Genomic DNA, 13561 nt, shown 5'->3' on the forward strand with positions numbered 1-13561 from the left:
TTCACTGAAATTGTTTGCAGATTCTTTCAGTGAAATTGTTTGCAGTTAGCTTAATATTTAACCTTCTGATAAAACAATTAGAATTAGCAGCTGTCATTATATAACTTTAGAATATATTTTTAAAAAAAAAGTAGAATCTAAACCTTTCCTGTGTTTCTGCTACTATAAAAAAACTTACCAGAATGATAGAATGTCTTGGGTTGGAAGAGACCTTAAAGACCATCTGGTTCCAACCCCCTGCCATGGGCAGGGACACCTTCCACTAGACCAGGTGGCCCAAAGCCCCATCCAACCTGGCTTTGAACACTTCCAGGGATGGAGCATCCACAGCTTCTCTGTGCAACCTGTTTCAGTGCCTCACCACCACCCTCACAGAAAAGAATTTCTTCCGTATATATAATAATTGCAACTTCAATTTGGTAATAAGGTAATGTTAAATGTCGTGGTTTCCTACATAGTGTTCAGAATTGTTGTTTTATTTATTCCCCACTCCACTGCAGTGATTCAGGGGCACTGTAGGAATGGTTGAAGTTAGTTAGTATCTCTAAGCAGCAATAAGTAATGAACAAGTAAGGAAAAAGATATATTCCTTGTAGTACTTCTGCAAGTCTCAGAGAATTACCTGTATTAGCTGTAGAATGGGGGTGTTCTTAAGAAAATGCAACTCTGTAAATTACAGGCTGCTTTAGTGTTAATGAACTGCACAAGAGCCAAAGGAATGGCAACAACTACAGAAGAGAAATTTTCATTCATAATAGGATTGCCTTTCTTAACCCTTTGCACTTTAAGGATGTACTTTCATGAGCTCAGCTTTTTGCATGATATGTTTTATTTTACTATTTTGTTGTACAAATTCAGTTTCCCTGTAGCCTCCTCCTGCCTATTCCCCACCACTCCTTTGGAACTCTGGAGCATTGATGTAGTACACTTGTCTATAACATTGCAGACAGAGAGGGTTTTTAATGATTGAGCTCTGATTGAAAGCCTTTTGAAATCAGCTGCAGGATTCCCAGTTGCTTCAGCAGCTTCAGCATCAGACCTGTAGGTCTGTCCCCATTTCCTTCCCGTGCTGTAGCTCCGTGTGCATGCTTAGCACTTGCAGGATGAGCTCATGTTGTTGTGTAGCACTCCTAAGTTGACTTCCATTCCTCACTAACCAATAACTGTGCAAATGGTACAGGCCACCCTATCATGATGACAGGCCCTATTGGAAACCCCCCACAAGTGGAGAGGACAGCAATTTACGGTATATCCAGGAACAGAACCAGAAGAATTTAGGAGGAGTCCAAAGCATGATGTACCAAGATAAACTCATGACGACTCTCTGAAAAAGAGCCATCTTCATTTCACCTGCCATCTTAGACATCATTGCATTCCATGGTCCTTGTCTGTCTGCAGTATGTTCAAAGTGTATTGTGCATAAAGTGTGTGTCTTTGTATGTACATCCATCTTTGTTTAGTGTTCGTGGACATTCTTGGGAAAAGTGTTTTCCGTATCTTTGTTAAAAAAAAAAAAATCTTGAAAAACCTTTTTTGAATTCTGGTAAGAATTTTCAGTGCCCCAAGACCAGAAATACTTCTGGGAGTTTTCATTCTACCCTACTTTCAAATCTGTGACCCTCTGCCTGCTGTTGAAGATCAGACATTTGTGCCTTAGTTATTTTTATTACCTTGTTTCTTTTGAGTCAAATTGATAGATGAAGTTTGAGAACCTTATTTTTTAGTTGGCATGCAAATAGGAGATTGGAGGGAGAAAAAACCAGAATTCATACTAGCAATCAAATTGGCTTGTGGGCCACCAACAAAGGGAGCCTACTAAGGCAGTCATAGGTTTGGATGTCATTTGTTTCTAATTTTTGCATTCTGCAGAAGAAAATAGAGGTGCTTACCTAACTTTGAAAACAAGTATAGGGAAAGAACACTGTAATAAATTTCACAGAGTCTGTGTATATCTTTTTTTTTTTTTTTTTTTTTTTTACTTACTGATTATATTGATAGCATTCCCCAATACCATACCTGCTGCTATAAAGGCAAGAATGTTAAAAATTAATCCTTGCTAAAAGGGTGCTGCTGTCATCTTATTTTTAATGTGATTATGAAAGTGAACTTTATAATTACATGAAACTACCTACTAATAACTTTCTCTGAGTGGGTTCGAAAACACACCATTTAATCAGTACATTAAAAAATGAGCACATTCCAGTGGAATAGCTCTGTCTTTTTAAAGTTAGACATTTGTGAAGTTGAATGTATATTTTACAGACCTAGGACTTTGAATTGGACTGGCTGGTATTTTGATCACTTGCAGACTTTTTTGTTATCTTTAAACCAAAAATCTCAGTGCCATCTTCACTTGTGCATTTGTTTTAGTTAGGCCTTACATCTGTGGTCTCTCTGAAGTTGTTGGAATGAATGAATCTTCATTTGGGATGTTTTCAAAATGAAGTAGTTTTTTAACTTGATTTTGATAAATACACATTTATAAATGGCTATAATGAATTTTTTCAGAGCAAATTTGATAGTTTATTACTTTTTGTGAAATACATTTGTTTACAAATGCTATCTTTTATTATTTGTTTTGATCTTTCCTGTATGTGCTAAGTACAAATAAATAATGTCAATCTTGTTGATCTGGTTATGATGCATTATTTATTTTTGAAAGATTTGGGGGGGAGGGTGGGTAGATGTGCTTGTACCAGATTTCCCTTTTAGTTACTAATGCTGTGGTGGATCAATGTTTCCAGTAAGAGAGGGGAAGACAATAAAGCAATTGTGCACTGAGATGTGGAAATGCCAGAGTAAGCCTAAGGTGTGTAATCTCAGAGGCTGACTTCAGTTTCCCCAGACTTGTCTTCCTCTATTTCAGCAGCATTTTATTTAAGAAAGGAAGAAAGAAAAACTTTATTGGAGCCACTGGAACAAAAATCTAGTTTAGCTGCTGCTCTGAAAGCATTCTGGATGAGGGTTTTTTTTGAATACTCACATTAAAGTGTGGAGCAATGATGCTTTATTATTTTCACACCTACATTCATAATACAGTATCATTCTTGTCATGTAACCTTGTCAGCTTCCATGTGGTTTGTTGCCAGTGTTCCACCTCATCCTGTGTTATGTGTGCTGTGGTTTTTTGCTGAAGATGCACTGAAGGAGGGATCCATTCCCTGACAGACTGCAAGAAAAGACAGCCCAAGGCCCAGCTGGTCCTGTAAGTGTTAAAAAGCCTCAGGCACGTTGGTGAAGAACAGCCTTGTGTGTTCTGCAGCTTGTGTGTGCTGCCCCAAGGGAAGCTCTTGTCATTCTGCTTCTCTGGAGAAGGAGCCCACACATTCTGCACTCCTTTCCACTTGTTCATCCCTCATCTTCCCTGCTGTCTGCAGAAATCTGAACAGCCAAGTCATGGAGCAATCAGCTAGGTAAGAAGAGATCAGTCTCTCTGTCTTTCCCTCTTCTAGACATAGTTGGGAAGAGGGAGCAGATCTGCCTCTTTCCTCTCTGACTCCTGCTCACTGTGCAGCTTACAACCTGAGCAGAGGATATGGGTGGTATCTCATTAAACATGGTAGTATAAGAGTTACTTTAAATATTAAAAGGACATTGGCAGGTGTTTTTCCTAAAATTAGCACAGTTGTAACTCAAAAGTTTGTTTTTAACAAGTCATAGAGGTCTTGTGATGCTAAGATTACAGTTTTTTGTTTGAAGCAGCACAAAACACTGTAGCTGAAACCAGATTACATGTAGAGATGGGAGAGAGTAGAAAACTGGAAAATGTTTGGTTAAGTCTGTTAATCTCAGTAGCAATTTTTATTTAAAATATTGGGGAAGCTCTGTCAAAGAGAAATCAATACTACATCTTAGTTTTGTGGTGCTACAGTAATCCTCTGGTAGTTCATAGGCACAAACTCAATATAGGAGCTTGATGGCCCTTATGTGAGTGTTTATACACTGAATGACTGAATTACTTTACCTAAGAGCTCCTCATGAGGAAATGCTGCACAGTTTTTACCAAAGAGCATGTTACACAGTCATTCTAAGTCAACACATTTTAAAAGTGTGCTAAATATACACAGGGAAGTTTGGGGTTTTTTTTTGTTTTTGTTTTTTTTTAAGCCTTGAAAATTCCTTAAAGGAGGTAACACATTTTTGATCCAAATGAAACATTCACAGGGATAGCCATTGAATTGTATGTGCAAACTTTGTCCATCCTGTTCTCTTTACAAGCCCAGCATACACTTAGAAACTTCTGTAATTTGATTACAGGTGGTAAACACTATCCTTGCATCAACTTGGGGGGGTTGGAGGAGGAGTTTGAGTATAGGTTATTTTGAGTATAGGTGTTGGAGAAATTACACTGATCTGAAGTCCAGCATGGAATCACTTCTTCCATGTGCTGGAGAATTAATTGGTACAAGCTGGCTGAGGGTATCTTTTGATCACCTCTCTGCACACCTTCCTCCTGTGCTTAATAAAGCTGGAAACCAGGTCTTCCCTAGCAGGGCTCAGGCCTGGCTCTACTCTCTGTGTATTTGGATTTGCAGGGGGATTACCTTTGCCTTGTAATAACCATAATCCCATGTCCTCTCCCCCCAGGAACTGCTGGGGGAATTAAAAGGCTGATGCCACCACATCTGTAGCACAAGCTGAAATATATCACTTTTCAGCCCCAGACAGGCCCTGGCATGCAAACTAATGACTAATATTGAATACTGAACTATGATACTTGAAATACAGTACTGAAACTGTTGTCATTTTTTATATATTGTTTTAGTGTGGGCTTTTTCTTCAAACTTTCAGCTATTTTTCTCTAGTTGATGTGAGTCACAGGCAAAGTGAACAAAGGGATCAGGTTCTATAATGCATTTCTAAGGTTGGCAGTCAGGGATTTGCATACATAAGGAAAGAATTAAGTCCTTCTGGACACTGTTATCATTGAACTCATGTGCAAACTGACCAAGAGGAGGATTGTTTTCTCACATTATGGATGGCAACAAAGCATCTATTATGTCCTGGTGATGTAAAATGTGATTTTTTTGTTCCTCTCGATGAGCGCTGCAGAAGATGGCTCTTCAGCTTGCAAGTAATTTTGAAAATGGGACTTCAGGTGCTGGCAAGGAATGAGCTGGGGAACATCAAAGGCAGCAGGGGAAAAATGAATGAGAATGAAAATGAAACTGAGTAAATCACCTGCTTCTCAGGCATCAAAGCTGGCGAGATGGGGCTCTGAGAGAGAGGAGACAGTTCAGCACTGCAATCATCTCTTTTCAGAGGATCAGTCTCTTCAGTTTGTTTATCAAGCAGTCAGGCTTCTACCTACCTCAAAGGAGAGAAGTTTTGATGTACATCCATCTCACCAAACATGCCAGATCTCTGGAAAGACTGTTGGCAATGAGAGGTTTTCCTATTAGTCTGCAATGGAGAACCAAGGAAAACAGACTTGTAGGGAAATGCTGTCATTGCAGCATTGCTAATGGCAGCTAAAGACACTGCTGGTGCCAGAGCTGCTACAGACCAGCATTAATGGACATAAATTAGGAAATGTGGTTTTTTAATTGGCCTCAGACTCTGTGTGTTGTGCTTTGAAAGGGCACTGATCCACCAGGACTAGCTTCTTTTGTTAAGACAGAAGTTTCATGTGCTAGCCATGAAGGCTTGAGAGCCAGCTTGAGCTAACTGCACCCTAACCAAACTTTTGCTGCATTGTGAGAATGGAGATTTTGAACTGTTTGAGAATAAATACTTTTTCCCCATGTTATGGTCAAACTGCACATGCTTAGAAAATCACAGTACTCTTACGCTGCTCCCAAATTTTTGTGTCAAAGAGCCTGCAGGAAAATCAGTCTTCCTTCCCAGGAGGCACGTAGAAGGATGCAGCTTTTGGAAAAAAACAATGCTAGGCAAATCAACTCAGAAGAAACATGTAAAGAGGAGGACCAAGCTTTTCAGTCTACCTTCTGCAGTACGTGGCAAAGTAGTGTGTGGTGATCATGAACACCTTGTTCAGCTTTCCTTGTTCTCTACCTCCTGTTGTACCTTGAAGTGACTGGCCAGAGTGTCCCTTCCTCAGTACATGTCCTGTTGTCCTTATTGCCACTGCATCACTAGAAGAAGCTACAACAAACAAAAAACTAAAAAAACCCCAGCAGATAATTCAATTGGAGTTGTTCCATTGGTATGAATCATTCCCAGTAATAAAGCTACAAAGTAAATGCTGTTCTCAAGCACTTACTAATGACTGTTTCATGACTGTGCTTTAAAGCAAAACAACTTACTTTCACAGAGCTGATTTCACAAGTGTTAATCTGAATTTAATTGTAAAGTTCACGTGTCAGGCCTCCCTGTGCACTGTCCCCTGAGAGATGAGTATCTTGCTACAGAAAGTACAAGCATGTCTGTAATAATTGCATATTGCTTTTAATTTATGCATGTAATAGACTTTCAGTTTTGAACAGGAAGAAGAGATTTTTTTAAAAAACACCTTCATCTTCCATCCAGCTTTTCTTTCTTCTTCAGTTGGAATCTTGGCAGACTTGGCACACAGATTGGTGGAGATATGAAGTTCCACCAGCCTGACCCAATGTTACTTCTTTGTTTTGTGTTTTTTTGCATGACAGCTTTCTAATGGCTGTGAGACCCTCCTTTAGGTTTGGTGGCACTGTATCTTCTGTGATCTGTTGCCTGTATCTCTTCAGAAGAAATCTGGTTTGCCACTAGCAGAAGAAGCATTTATGATGACTACCTTATTCATCACACCTTCTCAGAACTGAGGAATCTGCCAATTTAAAATCAAGAGTAATGTTGAGCTCTGGCTATGGGAACCAGTGGAAGTGCCCTAGGGTTCTGTTTTCAAATTGCCACCACAATTTTATTTCTGCCATGAATGTACTATCTTTGTAATGTGCTTGATTTTTTTTTTCTTTTCCATTTTCATCCTTCTTTTCGTCTTCCCATTCCTCTTCCTTTTCCTTTCATAGCACAAGTACTATGACCTTTTTCTTTAAAACTATCAAATGGCAAAATCTGCAGCTCATCATGGGAAAATGATGCTTTGGATTACACGAGAACAGATGTTTCATACAGGAACAGTTTGGAAAACCTCCTGCCTTATCAGTGTCTTATGTTGATGGATTATAAAAAACACCAGTTTTTTTTTAACTGAGGCAATGAAAAACATCTACTTTGAGTCAAACGAGAATGAAAGAATTATCCACACCTAATTAGAAGTAGGAAGTACTGATCTAATGCAATTAAACTCCGGATAAGAAGCTAATTATTTAAAAGTTACTCTTTCCTCCCTAAACCCATACCACTCTGTGCTGGAGTTATAATCACAGTAGCTTAGCTGCCATTACCAATTTCTGCAATTTTGTTTTCTTTAGAGAAGTGGAAATACAAACCATTAATGAATCTCCAGTGCTCTTTTAATTGTGTAATTGCATAGTAATGAACTCAGTACCTAAACAGATGACAGAGGGGCTGCTTCTTTTCATCTCCAGGGGACAATATTCAGAATATTCAGACCTTGCTGGTGAGCAGCAGAGCCAGCATCACAGTGCCTCTGAGCAGAGTCTTCCTCATCAGTAGGAATAAAGGAGTCAAACAGGAAGGAAGAACTCAGGAAGAAAATGGGTCAGGCAAACAAAAAGCTCAAGTAGAGGGTTCAGGAGAAGCAGAGTTTTACAGTGTTATATGCAAAAGAAAGGAACTGGAAAATGAAAAGAAATGGATTCTGCTAGAAACTCTGAGAATGGAGAAGAGGAATGAAAGCAGCAAAGGAGCTTTGTGATTTCAGCATCTGTGTCTTCAGTACCTGGGGCTCTCTGAATCAGTAGCAAGGCTGATTTGAAGCAAACTTCAAGGAACTTGAATGTAAAATTGGATGCTGCTTCTGTATCAAAACTTTGAGCCCAGGAGGCCTTTGTTTGTTATTGTTCATTTTCAGTTTCAATGGTTGCATTTAATATGTGAGTCTCATTCTCAATTTCTGACTTAAAAAACAACTGTGAAAATGGTTTTAAAGGTAAAATGAGCAGTTTCCTGCTGTAAAGTCAGATAAGTTGCCCAAGTATTGAAGTGAGAACCTGCCCAGAGATAGGGCAGAGGTTGCAAGTATGTAATTAAGAGAGGTCTTGCTGTGCTGAGTGGTTCTGTACTACTTTTACCTGTTAATACTGTCTCTTAAAAAGGAAAAAAATCTATAACCTAAAAAGAAGTCATTTGTGTGGCAGTATAGTCGTTTGTGTTCACACTGGACTTTAAGGTTATGGCAAGTTACTGAAAATTCACAAGACAGCATATTTTTTGTAAAGTATTAGCGAAATTCAGAATCAGAATAATTTAGAAGCATGAAAATTACACAGCTTGGTTAATTTATTTTAAAACAAGCTTTTTCCCAAGGAATTTCAGCTTAGTAAGAATGGAGACAGAAAGGAGATTTTGTAAGGTGGGAACATATTGTTAAGGGAAGCCAATCCACTGGCTAAAGGGATTACGCTTTTCTAATCTGCTAGATACAAGGCTGCTGTAGTTCCTGGCTTCACAGCCCAGGATGAGATGCTGAGCATTCATTCCAGAGGTGCAAATGCTCACCGAGCACTGCTCAGCCGAGGAGGTGAAGGGCAGCACCTGGAGCAGCACCTGCATTCACAAACTGCAGCTCACAGAGCTGGGGCAGCACAGAGAGCTCCATCCTTGGTGCATACCCCTCCACAGAAAACAGCACTGCAGTTCAGAAGATGCCCTGAGCTGAGGTGATCAGAGCTTGGCCAGCCAAGCTGACTGGCCAGCAGCTTGCTTACATGGTCACTTGTCTCACCTTTCTCATGTGCATCCTGAATGAAATCCATCCCATGCATTCACCTCTTCCCTTTCTCTTGTCTCCTCGTGGTTACCCCTGCTTTTTCCTTGCATTGCATTCCTGGTTTTGCTAAGTCCATACTCAAATGTCCCAAGGCTACCATGGTAGTTTGGACCTTAGAGTTACTGGTTGAGTTTTTTAGACAGTGCTGCCCTTGCAAGGTTGTTCTCATCCAAGAGACCCAAATGCTTCCCCTTCAGAGCTCTGTGATGTTTGGCCCTTGCTCATGTATCCCTACCATAGGTACCTGTGAATTCCAGCAATCCTTCTGGGCATGCTCGATAGCATTTTTTATGCTCTGTAGCATTTTTTATGCTTCTGCCTTCATCTTTTATGTCCAGCAACTTCTGTCACATGCTGTGATTTCTCATGTCCTCCTCTCTTAGCTAAGCCTCAGGCCTGTGCCTGCTTTCTCTGCATCCCTTGGCAGCAGTGTGATACTGAGCACAGTAGAGATGAGACAGGGATGTGATTACAGGGACCTGAGTTATTTAATGGGTTAAGTGGTGGGTAGAGCTGTACCATGGCTAGATCAGCTGCAGGCTGCCTCAGAGGCCTGAGTTCCCTGACTGGCTTTGCTCCTGTTTTAACCTTGCTTGGATTAGCCACCCCGAGTTGTTTTATTTCCTAAGGACAAGAATACATTGCCTCTGTCTGAAAGGGGAGGGAAGATCTTGTTGGTCTTGGAACATTTTATGTCTGCTTTTCAGAGTTTTCTCATCTACAAGGACATCTGGGATAATGATTTTTTTTTTTGACAGGTGATTAAATATCATTAGGTATTGTTAGTGTTAATTAAAGCATTTGTACATGAAGAAAAGCGTGCTTAGTTCCCCAGTGGCCATATTTTGCATGACAGTTTTGCAAGACAGTATTTTTTTAATGATCTTTATGCAGATAAGGTGAAATCTATGAGGACAGTGTCTTTATCGAGTCAAGATTTGTTCCTTGGTATTTTATTAGAACATGCCTTGCTGCAGGCTTTATTCTTCTTGTGGAGAATTCCAGATTAGTATTGCTTCAAAGCTTAGTTCAGCATCTTGTATCCTACAGCAGGCTTCCATCACCATTTATTAATATAATTTTCCCTATTATAATTTTCTCTTTAATTTCAAGATTGTCTGTGAGAAGGCTGCTGGCTGCCTGCTCTGCTTTCTGAGGTGTCCCTAGGATTGGATGGGACTGTGCATCATCCCTGGCAGTAGGGAAAGAATCTGCAACACAATTTTCCATGCCTTCCCTGAAGGAAGCAAATGGGCCAGCTGTGCTGTCCTGGTGTCAGAGCAGAGCATTGAAGTGTAACTGCACTGTTGGCTTTATTACACTTGACACAGCTCATGAAGCCAGTTCTGGCCAGCAAAGAGATCTTGGTTACATGGTGCAGGAAGAAAAAACAAGAGAGATTTGGTTTTAGTTTTCCTTTTCTTAGGAATACTCATTGCTTTTATATGTCCCAGTCCTTGGATGCAAACTGGAACTTCCCTCTCTGTCTTATTGCAGTGGTCCTGCTGTGGTCTGTGTTCTTTTCTCATGTCATGCTAGGTCAAGTCTTTTGCTTCTGTTCAGTAGCCCTGGCCATTAAGTGATACTTACATGTACTGCTTTCTTCCTATCCTCTCATTTCCTCTCCTTTCCTCTCCACAGGGACATTTTCAGAGAATGCAAAATTCCTCCTCTCTCTGTGCCACTTGCCACGCTTTAGCAAAACAAGTGGTATGTGAGATTCTAAATATGATTAAAGGAAGTTTAGCTAAAAGTTCATTGTGGTTTATTTTTTTTAACTGCTTTTGAAGCATGGGCAGGGAGTTAACCCAGCATCTACCCTCCTTCCTCCCAAAAAAGGGAGATATTAAACCCAAAAATGAATGTTTGGCTTAGCATAGCTGTGAAGTCTCCTCCTCTTGCTGCCACACTGTAGTTTCACATGCAATGACTGCTTTCATTACACACTCATTAATACACATATATGTTAACAGGCACTGCAACACTTCCCCTGGCTGCTATTTGCAGCACATCTAAAGCCCATTTTGATGTTGGAGAAGGTACTGTAATGATGCAGTGATGGGTGATGGATCTCCCAGCACATTCAGCACAATGCCAGCAGTGTGAATTTTTGCTGCCAAAACCTGAGCAAATCAGCACCAGGCTTGCTCTGAGCTACAGGCGGGCGAGGGTTGAGAGGGGTTCTAAAGATGTTTGTGGAAAGTTTGAGGATTTTTTTAAATACTGGAAAATTGCAGTGGTTTGGTGCAGGAGGAATGTTCAAAGCAAACAGAGATGGGTGTGGTAATTGTTGAAGGTTACTTATCACAACCTGCCCTAGAAGCCTGGGATTTTTTGAAACCACTGTTCAGCTATAGTAGGGAAGGTCTAAACTCTTAAAAGTCATCTGCAAGGCACAATAGTTTGAGCCTGCTTTCTGCTGTTGCCTCTCCAGCCTCCCCATGGAGAGGAGAGAAGAGAAGAAAGCCCCAGCATTTGTTACCATCTATGTGTAACTTCAGACAGGTGGAAGATGCCTAGAGGGGAAAGAGGGGCATGGGCAGGGTACAGGAGTGAGCCTGCTCTGGGACACAGTGGAAGATGTTTCTGCAGGGGTACACAGTTATGTTCTACAGGGGACTGAGGGTGGCAGCTGGGAGGGTGACATGGAAAGGCAATTATGTTTTTTTAGAAAAAAACCCTTGTCACTCACAGGTTACTCCAAAATGGGAGTCCTTGCATACTTGGCTTGTCATGGATGAGAGAAAAGTCCTGATCAGGTATTGATCTTAGCACATCAGATAGATTAAGACAAAGCTCAGGAGGAATGCTTGTGCTGTTAGGTAGGAGTAATGTGTCACAGCTGAGGTTGTGGGGCTGGAAACCTGGCCAGTTTAAGAAAGGATCTGATGTTCTTGAGGATCACAAGTTAAACATGAGTCAACAATCTCAGGCTATATAGAAAAATGTCGTGTTCTGGTGTATAAACAGGAGTAGATCCTGTAGGACATGGGAAGCAACCCATCCTCTTTGAAATGTGTTTCCAAGGCCTCAGCTGGAATGGGGTGTCCAGTTCTAAACACCACATGTTTGCAGGGGGCAGCTGGGTGGACAGGGGTGGCAAGATGTCTCAGAGCTGTAGGGGATGTGTGACCTGTGAGGGGCAGCTAAGGAATGCAGAGCTCTTCAGATCCTGAGGGGAGATGTAAAGGGACATTTTCAAAAACACAGGCTTCTGTAGCAAGAAATAACCTTCTCACTGTGTCTGTGATGAATGGGAGATAAAATAGTGGCTTAAACTGCAGTAAAGGAGACAGAATAAACAAATAAGTGTAGACATGCTGAGACACTGAAATGGATTGCACAGGAGGGTCATGGGGTCTGTGCTAGTGCAGGTGTTGGAGGTTCAGTTCAGGTAACACAGGTCCACATCCTTTGGCTTTGAAGGCTTTTAAAAACTTTTCTGTTCCCCATTTTCCTATGTCCTGTTAACACTGGTGTTGTGTGTGTGAATTTGGTAAAGCAGTAGGTGACTGGAGCACCTGAAATCTAAGAATGTCACCTGAAAATAGCTTTTTGGGTGAAGTGTGAGGAGAGTAAAACTGAGACAGAGGACTAGTAATTTAAATGAAAATTGTAAAATAGAAAAGGAAGTTAGTAGATACGTGTTATTTGCCTTGTTCTCAATGTTCTGCCTTTTGGTCAGAAGGAAATAATTAATGTGGATTTGAGGCCAAAGGCAGTACTAACCTTCTTGTGAACACTGAGGGCTGTTTTGAAGGTTCAGCCTCCAGAAACCAAATCCTCAGAAGTGCTTTTCCCTGATTGAAGGACGGAGAAGAAAGAAATGTTTGCTTCTTTTGCACACTTGCCTGTAGGGCCCTGCCTCATTTTCCTTGAAGGACAGGAGCTGTCTGTATAGGAAACAGCTGGAGCTTGTTGAGAAAGTCACACAGGTAAATAACAGCAGAGAAAGAGGAAACCTGCAGGACAGCCAACTGATCTTTAAAAAGTAAACCAAAGGTGTGACATTGGCATTCTAGGATGGCTAGAAGGCAGGTGCAAGAGAAAGGATAAAAGCTACTACCTGTCCACATAATGCACGTGGTCTGAGAGCATTACTTGCTGTCTGGAGAGCAAGTATGAATTCCTGGAGGCCAGGAGTATGAATACTTTAGAATATGGTCAAAAAGTTGGTTCACTGAAAGTAATGATTTATTTACATCAATAGATTGGGAAGGATATATGAACATGTTTTCTATTCAGATAAGGCAGATAGAAGCAAGCAATAGAAAGCAAAGTTAGCAACAAAAGCATTGAGTGGAAAAGTGTCAAGTCATGATATTTAAGACAGTGGAAGAACAGGAAAGTGAAAAACATGTGATACAAGATAATAATAATGATGTCACCTTGTAGAAACTGCAGTAAGATACTTAATATGCCCCTAAAATATATATGAGAGAGTGCACAGAAAAGGGATGTGGATACTTATGGTGTTTTTGTTTGGGTACTGTCAGCTCTTGTAGTTGGCAGGCTCTGGGGCTGCTGCAAGACATGTTGTTTGTGGTTGTTCACTAACTCCTTGGTGGTGAGGGTGTCTGTGCAAGTGCCCAACCTCATATGCATGGGAAGTGCAGGAGCTGGCTGACCCTGAGATGAGTGTGCCTTGACATCTGAGAGTTGCTGTCAGCCCTGGAGGAGTGCAGATGCCCACTGGCTGGCGGTTTG

At 40.9% G+C, this 13561-nt stretch overlaps 1 protein-coding gene across 1 annotated transcript in view; it reads left to right on the plus strand.

Annotated features, from left to right (window-relative positions):
• Positions 1–2630, plus strand: part of EPB41L4B (erythrocyte membrane protein band 4.1 like 4B) — an 80928-nt gene extending 78298 nt beyond the window's left edge. The window contains exon 16 of the mRNA XM_056484595.1: positions 1181–2630. Within this exon, the coding sequence (XP_056340570.1) occupies positions 1181–1328 (148 nt within the window). The 3' untranslated portion in view covers positions 1329–2630. The remainder of the gene's footprint in view (positions 1–1180) is intronic.
• Positions 2631–13561: the final 10931 nt, after the last annotated feature.

This window comes from Oenanthe melanoleuca, chromosome 2 (assembly GCF_029582105.1).
Source record: "Oenanthe melanoleuca isolate GR-GAL-2019-014 chromosome 2, OMel1.0, whole genome shotgun sequence".
Classification (NCBI taxonomy): domain Eukaryota; kingdom Metazoa; phylum Chordata; class Aves; order Passeriformes; family Muscicapidae; genus Oenanthe; species Oenanthe melanoleuca.